Here is a 21,967-nt window from a genome sequence, read left to right as displayed (position 1 = left end):
TTAAACCTGTTTTAAATTGCAGCCATTGACAGTGACTATCCTAATTGTATTGTATTCAGCGATGTTAAGGGGGGTACTCACGGAGCGATCGCTGTTTAAAATCTAAGCAATCTGACTAGATTGTTTAGATTTTAAGCAGGATCGCTCCGTGTGTAGCCCCCACAGCGATAGCGATGCGCAGCCCCGCGCATCGCTATCACTGCTGCTAGATTGGCCTGCCGTGCAGGCCAATCTAGCAGTTCGCTCATTTCACCCGGTGGGTGAAATGAGCGCCTCCCCGTACGCTCAGCACACACCGCGCTGTGCTGAGCGGCGGGAGAGATGTGTGCTGAGCGGTTCGCTCAACAAACATCTCTCCCGACATCGGCAAGTGAGTACTGGCCTTAACCCTACCGTCATCTGGGCAGAATTAAGGGCCACATTGTCCTGGAGCTGAAAATGATCAACACCCTATTCTGAAATGCGGAGAAGCTGTGACTACTGCCATATGGGTGTGGACACCCCTACACTTAGCCTATATGTTTCCCTAAATAGATAAAAATAGAAAAATAGTATAATTTTGCAAGGAAATTACAGATACAATTTTAGTAGTTACAATTTATGGCCGATGGTGTCATCATAATGCTGCCATGACGATAGGCCTATTTTTATGCGGATCAGTAGCTCCATCCGCCGCACTGTTCATCTGTCCCTGCGGCTTTTTGTAATATGTAGCTATAGCATTACGCCATGCTTGTTACCATGGAGACCAAGTACCTAATCCCAGGTTCATTATAATGCACAATAGATTTCTACATCAATCAAGGGTTTCAGAATGTTGACACCAGAATATCAACATGGTCTGAATGTCGACATACAGAATGAAGATATGGACAGAATGTCAACATTAGCAATATAGAGAATGTTGACATTGTCATAATGACGACATTGAGAATGTCAACAGCCGATTTTTGGGTTAGGCTATGTAGGGCAAGCGCTAGGTGCAAAATAAACAGCAAAACATATTTTTGACATGTCCATTATCAACATTCTGGCAATGTCAATATTATGACATTGTGACTGTCAACATTTGACATGTTGACATTCAGACCATGTCAACATTCCACACAGAGACCAGTACAACAGGTCTATTGCGAAACACAAGAAAGAAAGAGGTGCTGGCGCCTGCTGTAGTTCAAAAATATATCAGACAGCTGAATCAATATATAAAATGTAAATGGTTACTTTTAATATACATTCATAAAAAGAGGTTCTCCTATTCCTCAAGAATAAAAGCAATTGCTAATAGCACAATATAATTGTAGGATGCCACAAATTAACCCTTCCAAATATAATGTCCACAATCCCTGGCTAGGACACTAATCCACAGTTGCCCACAAGTTCAATTGGATGTGAATATATTTTACCAGACTTGTTTCCGGATAGAGTCCCCTAGGTATCTCATGCAAATAGAAACCAAATGGCAGATGGGGATGAGTCCGGGTCTGTGAAAGACTTGTGTAGGAATTTTATCCAGTGGAAGCTGATAGGTCCAAATATCGCCAGGAGGTGGATGAGGGTGCTGGTACTGGTGGTCCTACAAGTGAAGCCCAACGCGTTTCGCTGGTCTAATGGGTGCCAGCTTCCTCAGGAGCACAGCAATATTTATAACCCTTATAAGGTGTATGCAGTGCTGTTTCTAGTGGTGGGCGAGCCGTGCGATCACATGGGGCACCCGCATCAGCACTTTTGTGGCTCCCTGCTCCCCCTCCTCCATCTCCCCTAGTACTCCGTTCAAGGGGGTGGAGTTTCGTGGAGTGAGGTGGTGGGGCACATTATTGAATGTGTATGGGGGGTGGGGCGCATTTTTTTTTCTGCTCGCACCTGGAGCCAAAATGTCTAGAAACAGCCCTGGGTGTAAGGGTCGCAGCACCGCACTACATATATACTAACAAACAAAATATACCCTATCATATAGACAATAAGGATACCTCATTAACTTCTGTAGCCCGTGCAAATGAAGATAACCATCCAGAGCACTGCACAGGCTCAAGACCCACTCTGCACATTTGCATTTCTTGTGATATCGCTTGCAGCCCCCTCTTAGTTGCAGCATGATTGACAAGCTGCTGCATTGTGGGGGGGAGGGGGGGCAGACCGTGGGCTGCAACCAACACTGTTCTTTAAAATGAGGGCGTGTCATCCCCGTTTTTGATGTAGATGTCCTGGACCCAGCTGTCCGGATCCTATGGCAAATCTAAGTAAGCTTCAGCTTACGCAGACTGAATGCGGTCTACTACCATCGCGAGTCACAACCAATGGTCAAGATGGTGATCCAAAGCTGCGTTCTTAGATGCACCATTTGGATCTCACAGATATCTCCTACAGACACCTCCTGCTGTATTTGCATTTGCATTTTATATGTACGGAAAGTCACAGCTGCTTCCCTGTGGCTGTGCAATTCCTAACAGAAAGGATTCATGCCCTTTGTTTATTATGGGGGGAGCAGCCAGATTTTATATGCTCAAATTGCAATGATTAACTACTGTATATTATTTATGGCCCAGATTTATAGAGAGTGATAAATTGCACAGTGATAAAGTACCAACCAATCAGCTCCTAACTGCCATGCTACAGGCTGTGTTTGAAAAATGGTTGTTAGGAGCTGATTGGTTGGTACGTAAGTTATCACTCTCCAAGGCTGTGTACAATGTTAATCTCTTCTAGTTTATTCTTAAATACACTTCATTTATCTTAAGCTTTTTATCATCTTTGTCTGACACCTTTTATTTTATCTGTACCAATACTGTAAAATCATTATAATATAAAGGATATCATCATTATAGCAAAGCAAAAATGTCACTCCTGCCAGACAAACACAATACACATAGGAACCATCACCCATATTAATTGCAATTACCAGAATATTAAACTATGTATACAGTAGAAGATCATTACTCATGTCCATTATAATACACACTAATGGGCCCTACACACTGGCAGATCCGCCGCCGAGCTACCCGACGGTGGATACGGCCGACGGGCGACCCGGCGGCTGGGGGGAGGTGATGGGAGGAGTGAAGTTTCTTCACTCCCCTCGTCACCCGGCTCCATAGCACTGCATGCTAATATGGACAATCTCGTCCATATTGGCCTGCATGCATAAGCGACGGGGCACAACGATTAACGAGCACGGGGCGGCGCATCGTTAATCGTTGGTGCCTACACACTGCACGAAATGCACGAGTTCTCATTCATTAATGAACCAGAACGTTCATATCGTGCATTTTATCTGCCAGTGTGTGGGGCCCTTAACAATTTCCTTTGAAAAGTTCATAGGTGTCCAGTTCATGACAATGTATGATTTAGTATATTTAGTAAAACTTTATATTAATATGCCTAATGTTTGTAATACCTTCATGCATTCTATGTACCTTACACCCTGCACATTCCTTACACTCCACAATTTGCCTTCAGTATTTTGTAGGATATATTTTCAGTGCAAGTTCTACAGTATGATTAATCATGGTCTTCGTACTTACATTTATGCGACAAGAGTAGATCAAATGACCGAGCCCACCGCCTGGTTTCATCTGCGGTCAGTCGTCTGTGGGAGCGAAAGATATACATAATCCTTGATTGGCTGGTTCTAGAACACAGGGGGCAATAGTAAATTCGAACTGGCTACCATAAAGATATACTTAGCATAAACAATGAATTGATCTGATGATATTTTGGTGATTTAGCAACGACATTTAAACTGGCAATTTTTTTTCAAATACAGAATTACTGTTTTAAATCTGCGGCTAAATTACAGGAATATTGGCATTTTCGGTAGCCACAGGCTATTGCATTTGGCCAATATAGTATGCTATGGATCTACTTATGTTATTTTTAAAATAATAAATCAAATTCATTTTAATGCATAAACTTCAGTGGTTTGTATCCTGCACAGTCGGTCTCAACGTATCATTACCTTATTTTGCATTCTGTACAAGTAACTACTTAAAACTGTATTGATTTACAGATAGTATCTTGGTTCTGGCTAAAGAATTGTTACCTGCCTTTTATTGTGCTTTCTATGGTATATGAAACAATGGGTTGTCCTGTAGGTAATGCACAACAACACAATGCAGTAAGAATTACAGTCTGCCTGATTTAAGCATAGGGCATAAGTGTCCAAAAACAGCTCTTAAAGATCACACATAACAATAGCAGATTTTTAGGGGGACATGTACTAAGCAGTGATAAAAGTTGAGAAGGGAGCCAGTGGAGAAACTGCCCATGGCAACCAATCAGCATTGACGCTACACATTTATAATTTTTCATACTGTAAAAGTACACAGAGCAGCTGATTGGTTGCCATGGGCTTGGAGAAGAAGATGATCTCCAAGTGCCGCCTCTTCCTATTCAGTGAATGGGTGCCGGATCGCATCGACCTTGCTTACCCGTTCACACTGCACTGCAAGCCTTGCTCGCTACCCGAATTGAAATACCGGCTCGCTTGACCCAGGTTATTTCAATTGACCTCATTCAGACTGCCGCAAACCAGGTTCCTGCACATTCACATGCAATAATCCGTGTTATTGCTGACAGTCTGAAATGGCAGGCTACAATGAATCCAGAAGTGATCTAGCCACTCAGGCCAAGACCTGAATGGCTAAAACATTTGTACCAAATTTATCAATGATCCTGCCTCAAGAGGTAGTGCCCACATTTACTTAATTCTTTTTCTTTTTGTTCTCAAACAGGTCAAAAGGAGCCCGACGAGGAATGAAGAGCAAGGCCCGAAACTCCAGCTGACCTTCTACGGAGAAGTGCTTGACAGCAAGATGCTCTACAGTATGTAACTGCAATTTCAGCTTGCTGAGGTCAATACATGGAAAAAGCTTTAATAGCTGCCATACATTCCAAGAGCACATAACTCATGCATGCCACACAATATTTTTTACATGCAAATTTGTAAAAATGTTGCCCTCCAATTAACCAAAAATACACCAGGACCACTTAATCCCTATGCAGCATATTTGCCCAGGAACACCCACATATAGACAAAATTAATATGGGGTTCTGCAAATGCGGACATTCTTTTGTATTTAATGAAGAGTGTGGTCCTACAGTATTAGCAGACAGGGCTTTGAAGTGACTTTTGTTTACTCTTTTCACCATGTGCAATTCCTGGTAGACCTGTTTGCAGAAAGTTTCTTACAGGGCGTTTCTCAGGAGAGTAATGTGGATGTGCACCTCTTTATTTGCTGGACATAGTGGTGCATAGCTGTCCTGAAACATAAACTAAAGCTTGACTATACACTAGAACAATTCTATTCCAACCAGTCAACTAGTAATCTTACATTTGCTCCCACATGCTGAAAAATGGTCGAAATTGGCATGCCCAGGATCCTAGGATAATGCCACACTGACATTGGATTTCATAGAACAATGGCACATTAATATTTGGGTTCCCAGAACAATGGTGACACTTGGGATCCCAGGACAAAGATACACTAACACTTAAGCTTGGTACATACTAGGCCGATCCACCAACCTACCTGACAATTGAAAAGTGCATACACAGTTATCGATTGTTGGCCCGATATGTTTGCCCGAGGTCACCACTGGTGCCCATCAAGTTGAAATGACAGTCACCAGTGGCCCCTGCAGCAAGTGTATGGGCGGTCTGCAGACCACCCACACAAACACAGCATGATACGCAGAAAAATCCACAGTACAGTATATATCAGTCATTGGCTGTGCTGCAGGGCCGATGTGATATGTCTGTAAATGACGTTGTTCACAGACATATCGGGGGTACACACCCACTGACGTGCCTATAACAGTCTCTACCCAACATTAGGTTCATACAACAATGGTGACGCTTAGAATACCAGGATAATAGCACACCTACTGTTCCAGGCACCTTGCAAGCTAAATACAGGTGCCCATGGGGCACTACTCGCATACTGCTAATTACGGCCCTATCCTGCTGTCCTAGCCAAAAATGTTGAGCAATATTTCATCAAAGTAGTGCTGTAGCCTAAAATAACACTAACACTCTCTACAACACCGCCACAACAACTTTGCCTATCTGCATCAATTACATATACATAATACATTTATCATTAGTACTGTAGCTACTGAATCTGATTGCAGCCATATTGAGGGGGCCCTAAAGGGGGGTACACATGGAGCGATGTTCAGCTAATTTCTAAGAAATCTAACTAGATTGCTTAGAAATAGAGATGAGCGGGTTCGGTTTTACTCGGTTTTACTCGGATTTACTCGGTTCTCAAAACGGCATCTTATTGGCTCACGGATGTCACGTGTTTTGGATAGCCAATAGGAAAAATCCGGATAAAACCGAACTGGCGTTAATTCTGGCGTTAAATCCGAACCCGCTCATCTCTAGAAATTAGCTGAACATCGCTCAGTGTGTAGGGGTGCCGGCGACAGCGATGCGCGGTCCCGCGCGTCGCTGTCACCGCTGATATATTGGCCTACATGCAGGCACAACCTAGCAGGTTGCTCATTTCACCGCTGGGTGAAATGAGCCCCCCCCCCCCCCCCGTGTCCACCCCCCACCTCGCTCAGCTGTGTTGAGTGGGGGGGAGAAATGTGTGCTGAGCGGTCTGTGCTAGACCGCTCAGCACACATCTCTGGGGCAATCGCCCTGTCAGTACGGCCCTTTATAGTCATATGTTTGAGTCTAGGGCCTCCTTTGCTCCTGGGAGCATAGTAGTTGCATGACATGTTATGGCTATAGACAAAAAACAAAAACAAATTCCCTCTGCACACTGCAGTGGACCAGCAAAAGAAACTTACACCCGACATGATAACAGAAATGCAGAGGTCTCAGTTACATACATTTGCAAACAAATGGTAAACCACCATCATGTACATGATAATAGCAGTACTTTGGGTAAAAATATGTTTATGTATTTTTCAAATAAGAAGGCACCTCAGGATCCTCTAATATGGGACAAGGATCAAAGTGGTGCTTTTATCATGTAATGTAGGACCACCAGAGCAGAGATGCTTAGCTGTGGCTGATGGCTTACCATATGTTTGTAAATATATGTAATACCACTTTTACACTCGCACTCCCGGGTCACTCCCGGGATGCTTCCCGGGATGCATCCCGGGATGCATTCCCGGGACTGACCCCTTTCACACTGCATTAAGACCTGGGATCGACCCGGGACAGCCCCATTTACACTGATCCCGGGATATCCCTGCAAATGCATTAGTATGTCATTAGAAATGGCCTTGGGCTCAGAAAAGATGACATCAGCTTTTCTGAGCCCAAGAAAGCTCCAATCCAAGTCCTTTTAACAGTCCCGGGATAGTGAATCCCGGGACGGACCCTTTTACACTACACAGCTTCCCGGGACGGTCCCGGGTTCAACCCTGCTTTTGACCTGGGATAAAATCCCGGGATGCTCGTCCCGGGAAATTGTCCATGTACCCATTTACACTGAGAAGAATCCCGGGATGATGCGCGTTCACGTGCAATATCCCGGGATTTTCCTGCGAGTGTAAAAGGGGTATAACTAAGGTCTCTTCATTTATATAATCATGTAGGCTGTATGTCTCTTTTGATGGACCAATGCAATGTGCTGGGGGAATATTATTCTTTTTTTGTAATTTTCTGCACTCCTGGAACAAGCATGAGTGGTAAAACTGTTTTTCATGTATTAGTCTAATGATGAGGAGCAACCCAAGATGATGAAATTTCATATTTGCCTTTGTGAAGATATTATAAAAGGCGTTAGTATATAATCCAACCAAACCCTGAAACCCTACATGTACACATCAGTCTTTAAAATAAATAAATAAATACAAAAAAACAAAAAAAAACCAGAATACAGGGCCTAATTCAGACCTGATCGCTCCTCTGCAAATTTGCAGAGGTTTGCGATCGGATAGTCGCCGCCTAGACAGAGTTAAAATCCGCTGTTGCAAACGCCGGTCATCTGCAAATCTGTTCGCAACTCACTCACCATAGAATGTTTTTTTTTCAGTCTGTACAGTTTGTACGTAGCCCAGGACTTACTCCTACAGTGCGAAAAAAACAGGCAGATCCGGCCGGAGATAACGTTACACATCCTCCCTGAAAACGCTTGGGGATGCCTGCGTTTTTCCTGACACTCCCAGAAAACGGGCAGTTACCAGCCCCAAACGCTCGCTTACTGTCAATCAACCTGCATTCGCCTCGCGATCAAAAAAGACACTGATTTTTTTTGCAGTTTGGCCTCACGTATGCACATTATCGGGGACATGTACTAAGAAGTGATAAGAGCGGGGAAGTGAGCCAGTGGAGAAATTGCCCCATCAACCAATCATCAGCTCTGTATAATTTTATAGTATGCAAATTATAGACGTTAGTTTAGTGCTGATTGGTTGCCATGGGCAACTTCTCCACTGGCTCCCTTCTCCGCTCTTATCACTGCTTAGTAAATGTCCCCCTATGATGCATACGCATGCGCAGTCATTCGATAATCGGCCACCTTGCAATTTCTCACAACAGCGATCAGGTTTGAATTGGGCCCACTGTGTGGTGCTTTGCAGTCCCGTCATGTAAAGTTAATATTGTAAACATATTAATCTAATCAACATTACTAGAACAACTGTATTTTCAGTGCAAGCAATGACCCTATTCACAGGACTCTAATCGAAAATAAATAAGCAGCTGCAATGGATATTAGATGTAAGCAGCCATAAAGTAAAAGCAGAGGCTACTCACTTCAGTGCCTGGCTGTGCTTGGCATCATGTTGTAAAGTTGAGAAATCACTCAGAGAATCTGATTTCTGCGAGAGGCAGCTCAAGTGATTCCGTATTCCTCGGCTTCTGCTGAAATTGTGAGGGAAAAAAGTGAGGACACATACAGTACTGTACATACAATTATAAGCAGTATAATCATTGTATCACTGTACCTGTACATGCACAGTAGGGCTGATTCTGAGTCACACACAATTGGCTGTAGTTGTGGGCTTCCCTTTCCTGTGTGCACATCTCAGAATAGCAGACGTTTTGATGTACACCCATGACACTCCTACAAGTCAGGATGGTTCTCTGCGATTGCTTCACCACAACCCCATTGAGAAGATTATACAGGAAATATCGGCACTGTATGGAGGGGGTGAGGCTAACTTATGAGGAGTCACACCATTTAGCCCAGCCCCTTCCCGCAGACCCATGAATCATGTCATTTTGGGGCATAGTGACGTGAAAGACTGGCCCAACCCCCCGAAGTAGTAAGATGCTTCTCCTCTCCAGGTATCTCCTGGACAGGAGACTTAAAAAGTAGGCCACTGGGTGCAGTATTTGCAGTGCACATGGGCCCCTGGGTTTGGGGGGGATGGGAGGTGCCACACTGCTCCCGTATAATTATACTTACCTCTCCAGAGTCCCTGCGGCAGTCGGCACTGCAGACAGGAATCACCGGGAAAATGGTGCGGTGGTTTTCACATAGTAGAGATATCTTCAAGAATAAGATGTGAGTGTCATGTTCACGGAAATCTATGCATGCGTCTGCAGCGGCTGCCATGAAGCGGGCTCTCTCCTCTCTTAATCAACCCCCTTGCACAACCCTGTTCATGCCCCTAAATGCCCCATTTCATGCAAAGACAGATCTGAATAGGACAGGCATGTGCAATGCCAATGTATAAAGGCACTTCTCCACATGTGGTGTATGCAGAAAACTCGCCATTTGCATTCTTAAAGAGAGATCTTGTGACTCAGCCCCAGTTTGTTATTACATAAAAAGATGCAGGTGTGCATTGCTTATAAAATATATACAGCTGGATACAGATAGAAATGTTGGCACGGGTATAAGTGGTACCACCGCACCCATTACTGAGGGGTCCAGCTGGTCTTTTCAACAATTCCTGATAAAAAAACTTTATAGCTGTGAGCATCCAATCAGGTTAGCCATATAAAACCAGGCACACATGATATACATATGCTCCATGGTTGTACTGAAATAAATTCATACATGTTCAAGTCTGTACTAACAATTATAAGCATGGTACATGCACGTGAGCTAACCATACTTGCCTACTTTTGAAAAAGCATTTCAGGGAGATTGTGAAAGTAACACCTATCAGCGCGGACATGTACTGCTACATCTGAGAGGCGTGTCATAAACACGACTTACATCCAAATGTAAATGAGCCCCAAAGTTTGTAAGATCTACTTGTTGAAGAAAAGACACTGATATTTTTCAGGAATTGTTCGTGTATTGTGTTTTAGAAGAGCTTCCATATACTGTAAGTGGCCAAGAGAAACCTTATTTAAAATGCATGTAGCCGTAGGGATCATTGTGCCTTATAACAATGGAGGGAAGTGGCACTGATGAACTCATTTGACTGTATGTATCTCTTATTTATGTTTATACCCCAAGAATGTAAAGTAAAATCAGGGAGATTGCTGGTCTATTCAGGGAGTGAGGGAGATTGCTACTATTTCAGGGAGTCTCCTGCAGAATGAGAGAGGGTAGGCAACTCTGGAGCTAATGGATGAGGACTGGCTCAGGGCATTTCTCTTATTATAACTAAGGCTTCCCAAGATAGTAATCTCTACATCTATTTGCATACATAGGCTTAAATACTGTACGATAAGATGTTTCAAGAGCAGGGACATATTAAGGGCACAAGGGCCCTGTGCTGAAGGGCCTATTGTGAGAACTGGAGGAGGTGTGGCCATTGCTGTGTTGGTGTGGCAGTTTGAGGCTATATAAGTAACTGTTAATAAATAAGTACATTTCGGCATGTACACTCCTTCACTATAAGCCCCAATATCTCCAATATGTGCTGCCATTACCCATACATACATTATGGGGCTAGCATCCATATATTCTTTGATACTGAAAATAGGCCTCTAAGCAACTGTTTTAGTGTGCGTAAGTTGTACATCAAGACACAATGTTATCAGTTTAGCATCATAATAGAACTTTAAATCCATTTAGGAAGGGGAAATAATGCACATGTTCTCAGATAATTAACCCTTTGTAACTATACATTTTAAATACTTAACACATGCAAAGTGAACTGAAATAGAACATTTTCTTTTCCTCAGCATAATTTTTACAAAATTGAGTTCCAAAATATGAACACGTGTATTAAATGATTTCATAACACATCATATTCTATTTTTAGTCATCAATGCTGTTTTGTTCTGTTAAAGATAATTGGTGCAGGAAGATGGGAGGTAATTTGAGTGAGAATTTGGGTCATAGTCACATAGTTACATAGTTGTTGAGGTTGACAAAAGACAAATGTCCATCGAGTTCAACCTATTGTACATTACATTTTTTTTTATTATTATTTATTAAATGCTGTATCCCTGGACATTTTTTTCAGCTAGGAATTTATCTAATCCATTTTTAAACTTATTGATTGAGACCACCATTACTAACATCTCTGGCAGAGAATTCCAAATCCTTACTGCTCTTACTGCGAAGAATCCTTTTCTCCGTTGGGTATGGAATTTTTTCTCCTCTAACCTCAGGGGGTATCCTCGTGTCCTATGTAGTGTTTTTTTGGTAAACAAATCATTTGATAGATCCCTGTATTGTCCCTTAATGTATTTATAAATATTAATGATGTCCCCTCTCAGTCGCCTCTTTTCCAGTGTGAACATATCAAGCCTTTTAAGTCCCTCCTCATAGTCCAATGCCTCTAACCCCTTAACCAGTTTAGTGGCTCGCCTCTGAACCCTTTTGAGTTCCAAGATATCTTTTTTATAATATGGTGCCCAAAACTGTACACAATATTCCAGGTATCTCCATACTTATCCGAACAGTTAAAAAAAACAGTTGAACAAACATTGAACAACATCAAGAAAAGGTAACTTAATTTAACAACTTACTCTAACTCCACTTAACCCATAAAATACAAACAACCTCAGCATGTTCATCAAACTACTGTTTTTAATTTCAATTCATGGAATTCTCACCAAATGTAACACATTCTACACTCACCCTGAAACTCACCCCTCTGTACACATTACAGCTTCTATTCTCCACTCCCCTCTTCTAAACACTCATGAGATTTATACTTTCCTCTCTGCAAGTACTTTGACAACCGCAATTGGCCACCAGTACAAACACTCGCAAACATCCACCAATATTTATCTCACTCTTCTGCTTTTATTAGCTGGTGACATATCACCAAATCCAGGCCCCAACCACCTTTCCCTCTCACACTCTGCTGTCTCAAAACAACATAGAAATCCATCTAACCTCATAAATATCACGTGTCTCCCATCCCCCTCCAAGTCACTAAAATGTGCCTTATTGAATGCACGCTCTGTTTGCAACAAATTAACATCCATCCATGATCTCTTCATATCTCACAACTTTAATCTGCTTGCTATAACAGAAACATGGCTCACACAATCAGACACTGCCTCCCCTGCAGCACTGTCACACAGTGGTTTCCACTTCTCACACACATCTAGGCCTAATAATAGTAAAGGTGGTGGGGTCGGAATCTTACTGTCACAGTTTTTCACATACACTGTTCTACCTCAGGTTCCATCACTCGCATTCACCTCATTTGAAGTTCACTCTATCAGGATTTTCACCCCCTTCTCTCTGCGTGTTGCAGCTATCTATCGCCCTCCTGGGCAACCTAAACAACAATTTCTAGAAGATTTTTCTGCCTGGCTCCCACACTTCTTATCCTCTGACATCTCCACCATCATTATGGGCGATTTCAATATAGCTCTTGACAGTCCACAATCTGTTCATGCATCCAAACTCCTCTCTCTAACCTCCTCTCTTGGCCTAACCCAATGGTCCGACTCCTCTACTCACCAGGAGGGCCACTGCCTTGATCTTGTGTTCACCAGGCTCTGCTCAGTTTCCGAATTCACTAACACTCCTTTTCTCTCTCTCTGATCACAACCTGATCACCTTCACAATCTCTTCTATTACTTTAAATTCTAGGAAACTAAAACCAAGCAAGCCTCCTCTAACCCGCAGAAATACTAACAATATACATTTTCAACAACTTTCCACTTCTCTGCAACAACTGCTCTCACCAATCTCTACATTTACTACACCTGACACTGCTGTATTACACCTGCACCAGACCCTAGAGAGTGCCCTTGATGAAGTGGCTCCAGCTACCCATCACACTCCACGTAGGCTTAGATGCCAACCATGGCACTCTAAATCAACAAGACACCTACAAAAACTGTCACGTAAAGTAGAACGTCAGTGGCGGAAATCTCAGAATCCAAGTGACTTTCTCACATATAAGACTACCTACCACTCCTATCGTCAGGCCCTGGACACTGCCAAACAAACATATTTCCAATCTCTCATCTCTTATCATGCCAACAACCCCAAGCGACTTTTTAATACATTTAAATCACTTCTTTACCCTCCCTCACCTCCCCCACTAGCTACTATCCGTACACAAGAACTTGCTTCCTACTTCAAGGATAAGATTGATAAAATCCGAGATGAAATGGTATGCTCTAACTCAGCCAGTGACATGCTCAATTCCCTACCTGAACCCTCTGGCACTTTCTCTTCATTTGATCCCACAAGTGAAGATGAAGTATCAACACTCTTTTCATCCTCCTACTCCACTACCTCTCCTCTTGATCCTATACCCTCACAGGTCAGTAAAACTTTGTCTCCTGTGCTTATCCCAACCTTAACTAAAATCTGTAATCTCTCTCTCTCTACTGGTATCTTTCCCTCTCTGTTTAAACATGCAGTCATTACTCCCATTCTAAAAAAAACACAACTCTGACCCAAACACACTGTCTAACTACCGTCCCATTTCTCAGCTACCCAGTCCCTCCAAGCTACTTGAGAGGCTTGCCTACACTCGCCTTACACACTTTCTTAACTCGCACAACTTATTGGACCCACTTCAGTCAGGCTTTCGTGCCCAACACTCCACAGAGACGGCACTGACCAAAGTAGTGAATGATCTAGTCACTGCTAGATCAAAAGGCCATTACACACTACTTATTCTTCTAGATCTCTCTGCTGCTTTTGACACTGTTGACCACTCTCTTCTCATACAAACACTACAATCCCTAGGTCTTCAGGACACAGCCCTTTCTTGGTTCTCATCCTACCTATCTAATCGCTCTTTCAGTGTTCACTTCTCTGATTCTACCTCCTCTTCTCTACCTATCAGTTGGAGTACCGCAAGGCTCAGTCTTAGGTCCTCTGCTTTTCTCAATCTATACCTCCTCTCTTGGTAAACTAATCAGCTCCTTTGGATTTCAGTATCATTTGTACGCTGATGATACTCAAATCTACCTATCCTCCCCAGATTTGTCACCACCAGTATTGGCTCGTGTCACTGGATGCCTGTCTGCCATTTCATCTTGGATGTCATCTCGCCACCTCAAACTCAACATTTCCAAAACCGAATTAATTATTTTCCCACCAGCTAAGAGTAGTTACCAACCTGATATCTCTATAACTGTTGACAATGCAACTATCCACCCCACCCCACAAGCTCGTTGCCTAGGTGTCACCCTTGACTCTGAACTGTCCTTTGTTCCACACATTCAATCTGTCTCTAAATCATGATACATGCACCTTAAAAACATATCCAAAATACGCCCTTATCTTACACAAGACACTGCAAAAACTCTAATCCATGCACTCATCATCTCCCGCATTTATTATTGTAATAGTCTCCTTACTGGTCTTCCCAAACATAGGCTATCACCACTTCAATCCATTTTAAATGCAGCTGCGAGGCTAATCTTCCTCGCCAGACGTTCTTCATCTGCTGATCCGCTCTGTCAGTCCCTCCATTGGTTACCGGTTTTCTACCGTGTCAAATATAAAATACTTTTACTTACATACAAGGCTATTAACCAAACTGCACCATCATACATCTCCTCACTCATCTCAAAATATCTCCCTACCAGACCTCTCCGCTCTGCACAAGATCTGCGTCTCTCATCCACATGTATTACCTGTTCCCACTCAAAATTACAGGACTTTACCCGGGCTTCACCCACTCTGTGGAATGCACTCCCACGCACAATAAGACTCTCCTTTAGTCTCCAAACCTTTAAACGTTCTCTGAAAACTCATCTCTTCAGACAAGCCTACCAAATTTCAGACCCACACACATAACCTTAACAGCTTCCCTATCAAGTTACATCCCCTCTGTACAGTCCACATAAACTCACATTTTGTCTTCCAACATTGCTGGGTGATCATATCATATACAACCCATTAAGAACCTAACAACCTGGGGAACCATTATGTTACAGGTAGCATCTATCCTTGTGTATCAATACCTATTTCCCTATAGATTGTAAGCTTGCGAGCAGGGCCTTCCTACCTCTGTCTGTCTGTCTGTCTGTCTTTGCCCAGTTTTGTTCTATAATTGTTGTTCTAATTGTAAAGCGCAACGGAATATGATGCGCTATATAAGAAACTGCTAATAAATAAAATAAATACCCTGTTTTATGCATGATAACACCTTATTAGCCTTTACTGCTGCATTTTGACAATGTGTACTGCTACCAAGTTTATTATCGATGAGCACACCCAGATCCTTTTCAACTACCGTTATTCCTATATTTTCCCCATTTAGTTTAGAGGCTGCCTGATTGTTCTTAGTCCCAAGGTGCATAGCTTTACATTTTTCTATATTGAACCTCATTCCCCATATGTCTGCCCAGGCCTCCAGTCTAGTTAAGTCATTCTGTAGAGACTCAACATCCTTGTCTGAATTAATTATTCTACATACTTTAGTATCATCTGCGAAAATTGACACTGTGCTTTCCAGTCCCTCACCTAGGTCATTAAAGAATATATTAAACAGCAATGGCCAGAATATTGAGCCCTGCGGTATTTCACTGAGTACTGGAGCCCATTCAGAGTACATGCCATTAACTCCCACTCGCTGTTCCTTATTAAACAGCTAATTACTAACCCAAGTACAGATAGTGTTTCCTACCCCAAGCTCTCTTAGTTTGAGAATTAGTCTCCTGTGTGGAACTTTGTCAAAAGCCTTAGAGTAGTCTAAAAAGATCACATCCACTGCTTGACCCTTATCAATATTATCGCTCACTTTCTCGTAGAAGCTTATTAAGTTAGTTTGACATGACCTGTCCTTCACAAATCCATGTTGATTCCTAGTAATAACCTTGGAGGTATCCAAGTACTCTAGAATGCTATCCCTTAATATACCTTCTAGTATATTCCCCACTATAGATGTCAAGCTAACTGGTCTATAGTTCCCAGGGAGCATTTTAATACCCTTTTTAAATATTGGGACTACCACTGCAATACGCCAGTCCTTTGGTATCATTCCTGATCTAATTGACTCGCTGAAGATCAAATATAGAGGTTTCGATATCTCTACGTTGAGTTCCATAAGAACCCTGGGGTGGAGTCCATCCTGCCCAGGAGATTTATTTATCTTAATTTTACTTAGTCTCTCTCGGATTACTCCCTCGTTTAAGCAAGTACCAAGCAATGGGTCATTATTATTATTTATGTTATGCTCTACTCTCGTCAACCTGTCCTCTTTCGTGAATACTGATGAAAAAAAATTATTAAATAAATCCGCTTTATCCCTATCATCATTAATCAAGACATCCAGCTTACCCTTTAAGGGCCCAATATTCTCCCTTTTCAACCATTTACCGTTTATATACTTAAAGAACTTTTTCGGGTTTGTTTTACTCTCCTTTGCGATTTGTTTTTCGTTTTCTATTTTAGCTGCTCTAATCGCTTTTTTGCATTTTTTGTTACATTCCTTGTAGAACTGGAATGATTCCACCTTTCCGTCAGACTTAAATTAGTGTACTTATTGAGCGCAGTTGTAAAAACGTCCCACATTTCAGCAGTATTCTTACCATGAAATACAATTTCCCAATTAATCTCCTTCATTGCTTGTTTCAGCAATATGCAATTTGCTTTCCTAAAGTTAAAAATCTTGGTTAAACCCTTATATTGTTGTTTTTGAAAGCTGCTATCGAATGTGATCATATTGTGATCGCTATTTCCTAGGGTCTCCACTACATTAGTATTTGTTATTATTTCCTCATTATTAGTTAATACTAGGTCCAGTATAGCCCCTTGCCTAGTTGGCTCCTCAATTACCTGGAACAAGTAATGATCTTTTGGCATGTTTAAGAACCTGTTACCCCTAGCTGTCTTTACTGTTTTGGTGTTCCAGTTTATGTCCGGGTAATTGAAGTCCCCAAAAATAACGACGTCCCCCATACCTGCAACTTTTTCGATTTGCTGCAAGAGTTGTAATTCATCAGCCACACTAATATCTGGCGGGTTATAGCATGTCCCTATTAAAAGTTTTTTTGTATCTTTACCCCCACACGAAATCTCAACCCATAATGACTCTACGTTATCTCTAGTCCCCTCGTAACTGACCTCCTTTAAATATGGTTTTAAGAATGGTTTAACATAGAGACAAACACCCCCTCCCTTTTTATTAATCCTATCTCTCCAGAAGAGAGTGTATCCCTCGATGTTTGCCGTCCAGTCATGAGAATCGTCCCACCATGTCTCAGTAATGACTATTATGTAATAATGGTCATTATGTGCAATTGCCTCTAATTCCCCCATTTTACTTGTTAGGCTTCTTGCATTTGCAATCATACACTTAAGTTTATTAATTCCCTGATCCGCAAGTTCTGTTGTACATAACATTTCCTTAGGAACCACAGTATCCCTTAAATTACCATTGCTGACTATTTCACTCCTTCCCCCTTCTCCACCCCCATTATACTTTATACATCCCACTATTCTTTGCTCTCTAGTTGTCCTACTAATTCTTTCTAATCCCTCCCCCCAGGCACCTAGTTTAAAATCTCCTCCAACCTTCTAACCATCCTTCCCCCAGCACCGCTACCCCCTCCTCATTCAGGTGCAATCCATCGCGACCAAAAAGATGGCACCTGACTGAGAAGTCCGCCCAGTGTTCTAAGAACACAAACCCCTCCTTCCTACACCAGTCTCTAAGCCACACATTTACTTCCATAATCTCCCTCTGCCTTCCTGGACTAGCATGTGGCACAGGTAATATTTCAGAGAATATTACCTTAGATGTCCTTGCCTTTTAATTTTTGTCCTAGGTCCCTATAATCTCTCCTAAGGACATCCCACCTACCACTAACTTTGTCGTTGGAGCCAACGTGCACCAAGACCGCCGGGTCGTTCCCGGCCCCTCCCAACAATCTTTCTACCCGGTCCCCAATGTGCCGTACCCGAGCATTAGGGAGACAATAGACTGTACGGCGATCGCGGTCCCGGTAGCAGATTGCCCTGTCTGTCTTCCTGATAATAGAATCCCCTACCACCACAATTTGACTAGGTACCTCACTTTCTTTTTTTTCCCTTTGTCCTGGAGGGACCGCTCCTCTGGTTGCTAGAGGGAACAGTATCCTCCAGTACCGTCATTTCCTCACTGCTATCCCCAGAATATTCGTCCAGTCGGGCGAATTTATTGTGGTTTGGCAGGTCAGAGATGTCCTGTCTCCCCCTCCCCCTCTTCTTCTTCCTTCTAACCGTGACCCAGCTTGCTACCTGATTGTCCTCGTCCTCCTCTACCACTGGACCCCCAGCAACTCCTCCACCGTTCTATCTAAGCTCAGTTCGAGATTATGAATACTCCTCAGTCTCGGAACAGTTTGCTCTAGATCAGTTACCTGGGCTTCCAGGGCAACCATTCACGTACACCTCGCGCAGATGTATTCACAGTGGGCTGGTTGCTCCACACAACATGCACTGAGTGAGATTCCCAACCACGGACTCCCCCATTTTGTCTTAAAAAACCTCTAACTCCCTGTACCTTTATAAAAACAATACAATATAATACAGACAATACCGACTATGTATTACAATACAACTTAGTTCAGACTATGCTACACAACACAATACTAAAGCCTAGCTGTGGAAAGAGACAATTTTCAACACAGTAAAGTACTTGGTAATGCAATGTAAATGTACAAATGTATAAGTGTATCAATGGAAAACAGTCAAAAGAATAAAAAATAAAAATGGAAATTAGTGTTTAATAGGTGTGATACTTGCGTGTCCGGCCCGCGTCTGGCCTGCCCTCAGCGAAGTTCTTCCACTTTGTGATCGTCTTCCTAGTAGCAGCGCTGTACACGGGTTTACTTATTCACTTTCAAGCACTCAAACACTTTCAAGCACTCACACACAAATAGGACTGCAGTAGTTGCACTCTAACCTGTAACACCTTCACAACCTCACCTGCAGCCTGTTCTGCTCAGTCCCCGGCTCACACTCACACTCAGTTCCCAGCTCACACTCAGTTCCCGGATCACACTCAGTCCCCGGAGCAGCACACTCTCTGCTCAGACCTCGGCTTACACTCTCACACACACACACACACACACACACACACACACACACACACACACACACACACACACACACACACACGGAGCAGCACACTCCCCTGCTCCTGTTTATCCCTGGCTCACAACACAAACACACGGAGCAGCAGCAACACAATCTCTTGCTGCCTGCTCCGCTTTGCCCCTGCCCCTGCCACCTGCCCCGCTTGGCCCCTGGGTTCAGAGCGAGAGCCCGATCGGCTCTTTGCTCTGGTGCTTCTCCGGCCTGCACGAGCACGTCCTGCTCGTGCCCCCGGCGCCCGGCAACCGGCTCACATCACTTCCGGTTCCGGGTCAGAATTTTAAAAGGTATCATGCTTAATTTTTTAATTTTTATTGGGTAAAAAACCTGATCGTACAACATGATGGTAGTGTAAGGACTGTTTATAGCACTCTTGGTGCTGGTAGCATATGTGGAGGCGGTGAGAATGTCATTGCTTCTATAGAGGACTGTGAGAAAGACTGAGGTGGACATGCAGGGGCGTAGCCAAAACTTTGTGGGCCCCATAGCTACATTTTGAAGGGGCCCTGTCCCAATGCTTTAAGAGAGACACCTCTCCGCAGCAGTTGTTAATGTCATGCCCCATAATAGTGCCCTAGTTCACATTATGCCACATTGTAGGGCTGCCAGTACACATTATGCCACTCAGTACCCCCAATTCTCATTACGACATACAGTGTCTCCAGTTCATAATGTGCTACATTACAATTAGCAGGTCCGTGGCGTAATTAAATATATTGTAGTCCCAAGGCAAAATTCTGTAAGGGCCCCTACGTACCATACAATGGTGAAAACAAGTATATGACACATGTGATTGTGACAGGGAAGGTGGGCCCCTCTCAGACTGGGCCCCATAGAAGCTGCACTCCCTGCACCTATGGTAGCTACGCCCCTGTGGACATGTGCTGTTTAGTTTTGCCATTGATACTGCTAATTAGCAGAATTTGCAATCCTTTTGTTAGCATACTTGTGGCTGCCCATCGCAGGGCAAGGCAGTCCAGCATGCTGATCGCCTCCCCCTCTTCAGCAAGCAGAAATTGAGATCGCCCCCCACCCCCCTTCCCTGCAATGCTCCATCTCTGCCCTGGAAATTGAGCGTTGCCGCCCCCCCCCTTCCCCCCCTTCACACACACAGAAAATTAAGGCGCATGCGCAGGACAGGCGCTGTGCTTGCGCCCGCATCTTTTTCAATTTTTTTTGTGATTGGATCGCACACTGCGATCCAACCTGAATGAGGCCCTTAGTTTGTTTAATCTTATCATTTTTGCTTTCCTTTTGAAAGATTGCATGTTTTGTTTTAAAGCATTTTCTTTTAGCTGTAAATGTTTCTCTTGTGATCTCATCCTCCCATCCCTATACAGTAGTTATAAACTGAATATGAGTAGTCCTTACTCGACCAACCAATTTTAAGGCTGATTCACCACTGTCATCATCACTGGTTTCAGGCAATGCAACAACCGTAATAATAGCATTATTTCACCAAGCAGAACAGTACTGAGTAGGATGCAGAACCACTCCACACTATGCTGCGGCAGTGAGGGAGGTTGTCAGCCTTAGGGAAAATAACACCAGTAAACAAATGTCTTCTTTTCAATAAAATGATGATATTGTTGCCAATTGTTCTGAGTTTGAATCAACATTTCCACTGAAAATGGGGGGGGGTTATTTATTAAGTAGTGATAAGCCAAAATTCATTTGAAAACTGCAGTAAGCAAAGCTCCATATTTCTCCATATTTGTATAAAATGGAAGCCACTAAATCAATTTAGTAATACTTATCAGGTGCATGAAAAGGAGGGTATTTCTAAATAAGAAAAAGACAAAAGTGTTACCCCAGCACACCAAAAAGTATCAGCAAAAACACTTAGGACCTAATTCAGAGTTGATTGCAGCAGCAAATTTGTTAGCAGTTGGCAAAACCATGGTGGTCATTCCGAGTTGTTCGCTCGCTAGCAGTTTTTAGCAGCCGTGCAAACGCTATGCCGCCTCCCACTGGGAGTGTATTTTAGCTTAGCAGAAGTGAGAACAAAAGGATCGCAGAGCGGCGGCAAAGTTTTTTTGTGCAGTTTTAGAGTAGCTCAATACCTACTCAGTGCTTGTGATGACTTCAGACTGTTCGGTTCCTGTTTTGACGTCACAAACACACCCTGGGTTCGCCCAGCCACGCCTGCAATTTTCCTGGCACGCCTGCGTTTTTTCGAACACTCCCTGAAAACGGTCAGTTGACACCCAGAAACGCCCACTTCATATCAATCAATCTGCGGCCAGCAGTGCGACTCAAATGCTTTGCTAGACCTTGTGTGAAACTACATAGTTCGTTGTAATAGTACGTTGCGCGTGCACATTGCGCCGCATACGCATGCGCAGAAGTGCCATTTTTTTGCCTCATCGCTGCACAGCGAACTAATGCAGCTAGCGATCAACTCAAAATGACCACCAATGTGCACTGCGGGGATGGGGAGATATAACATGTGCAGAGAGAATTAGATTTGGGTGGGGTGTGTTCAAACTGAAATCTATATTGCAGTGTAAATATAAAGCAGCCAGTATTTACCCTGCACAGAAACAAAATAACCCACCCAAATCAAAACTGTCTCTGCAAATGTT

At 43.2% G+C, this 21,967-nt stretch overlaps 1 protein-coding gene across 4 annotated transcripts in view; it reads right to left on the bottom strand.

Moving 5' to 3' along the window:
- The window catches only part of RGS8 (regulator of G protein signaling 8), a 100,383-nt gene that overhangs the window by 33,537 nt on the left and 44,879 nt on the right, over nucleotides 1-21,967 (bottom strand). For 2 of the 4 annotated variants that reach the window (XM_063939778.1, XM_063939775.1), the window contains exons 2-3: nucleotides 8,720-8,827; nucleotides 3,522-3,628 (exon numbers count right to left, since the gene is read on the bottom strand). In XM_063939778.1, coding sequence (XP_063795848.1) covers nucleotides 3,522-3,628; nucleotides 8,720-8,827 — 215 coding nt within the window. The remainder of the gene's footprint in view (nucleotides 1-3,521; nucleotides 3,629-8,719; nucleotides 8,828-21,967) is intronic. The other 2 variants (XM_063939777.1, XM_063939776.1) reach the window with 2 other exon arrangements.

This window comes from Pseudophryne corroboree, chromosome 9, assembly GCF_028390025.1.
Source record: "Pseudophryne corroboree isolate aPseCor3 chromosome 9, aPseCor3.hap2, whole genome shotgun sequence".
Lineage (NCBI taxonomy): Eukaryota > Metazoa > Chordata > Amphibia > Anura > Myobatrachidae > Pseudophryne > Pseudophryne corroboree.
This window is presented reverse-complemented; position numbering and strand designations above follow the sequence as displayed.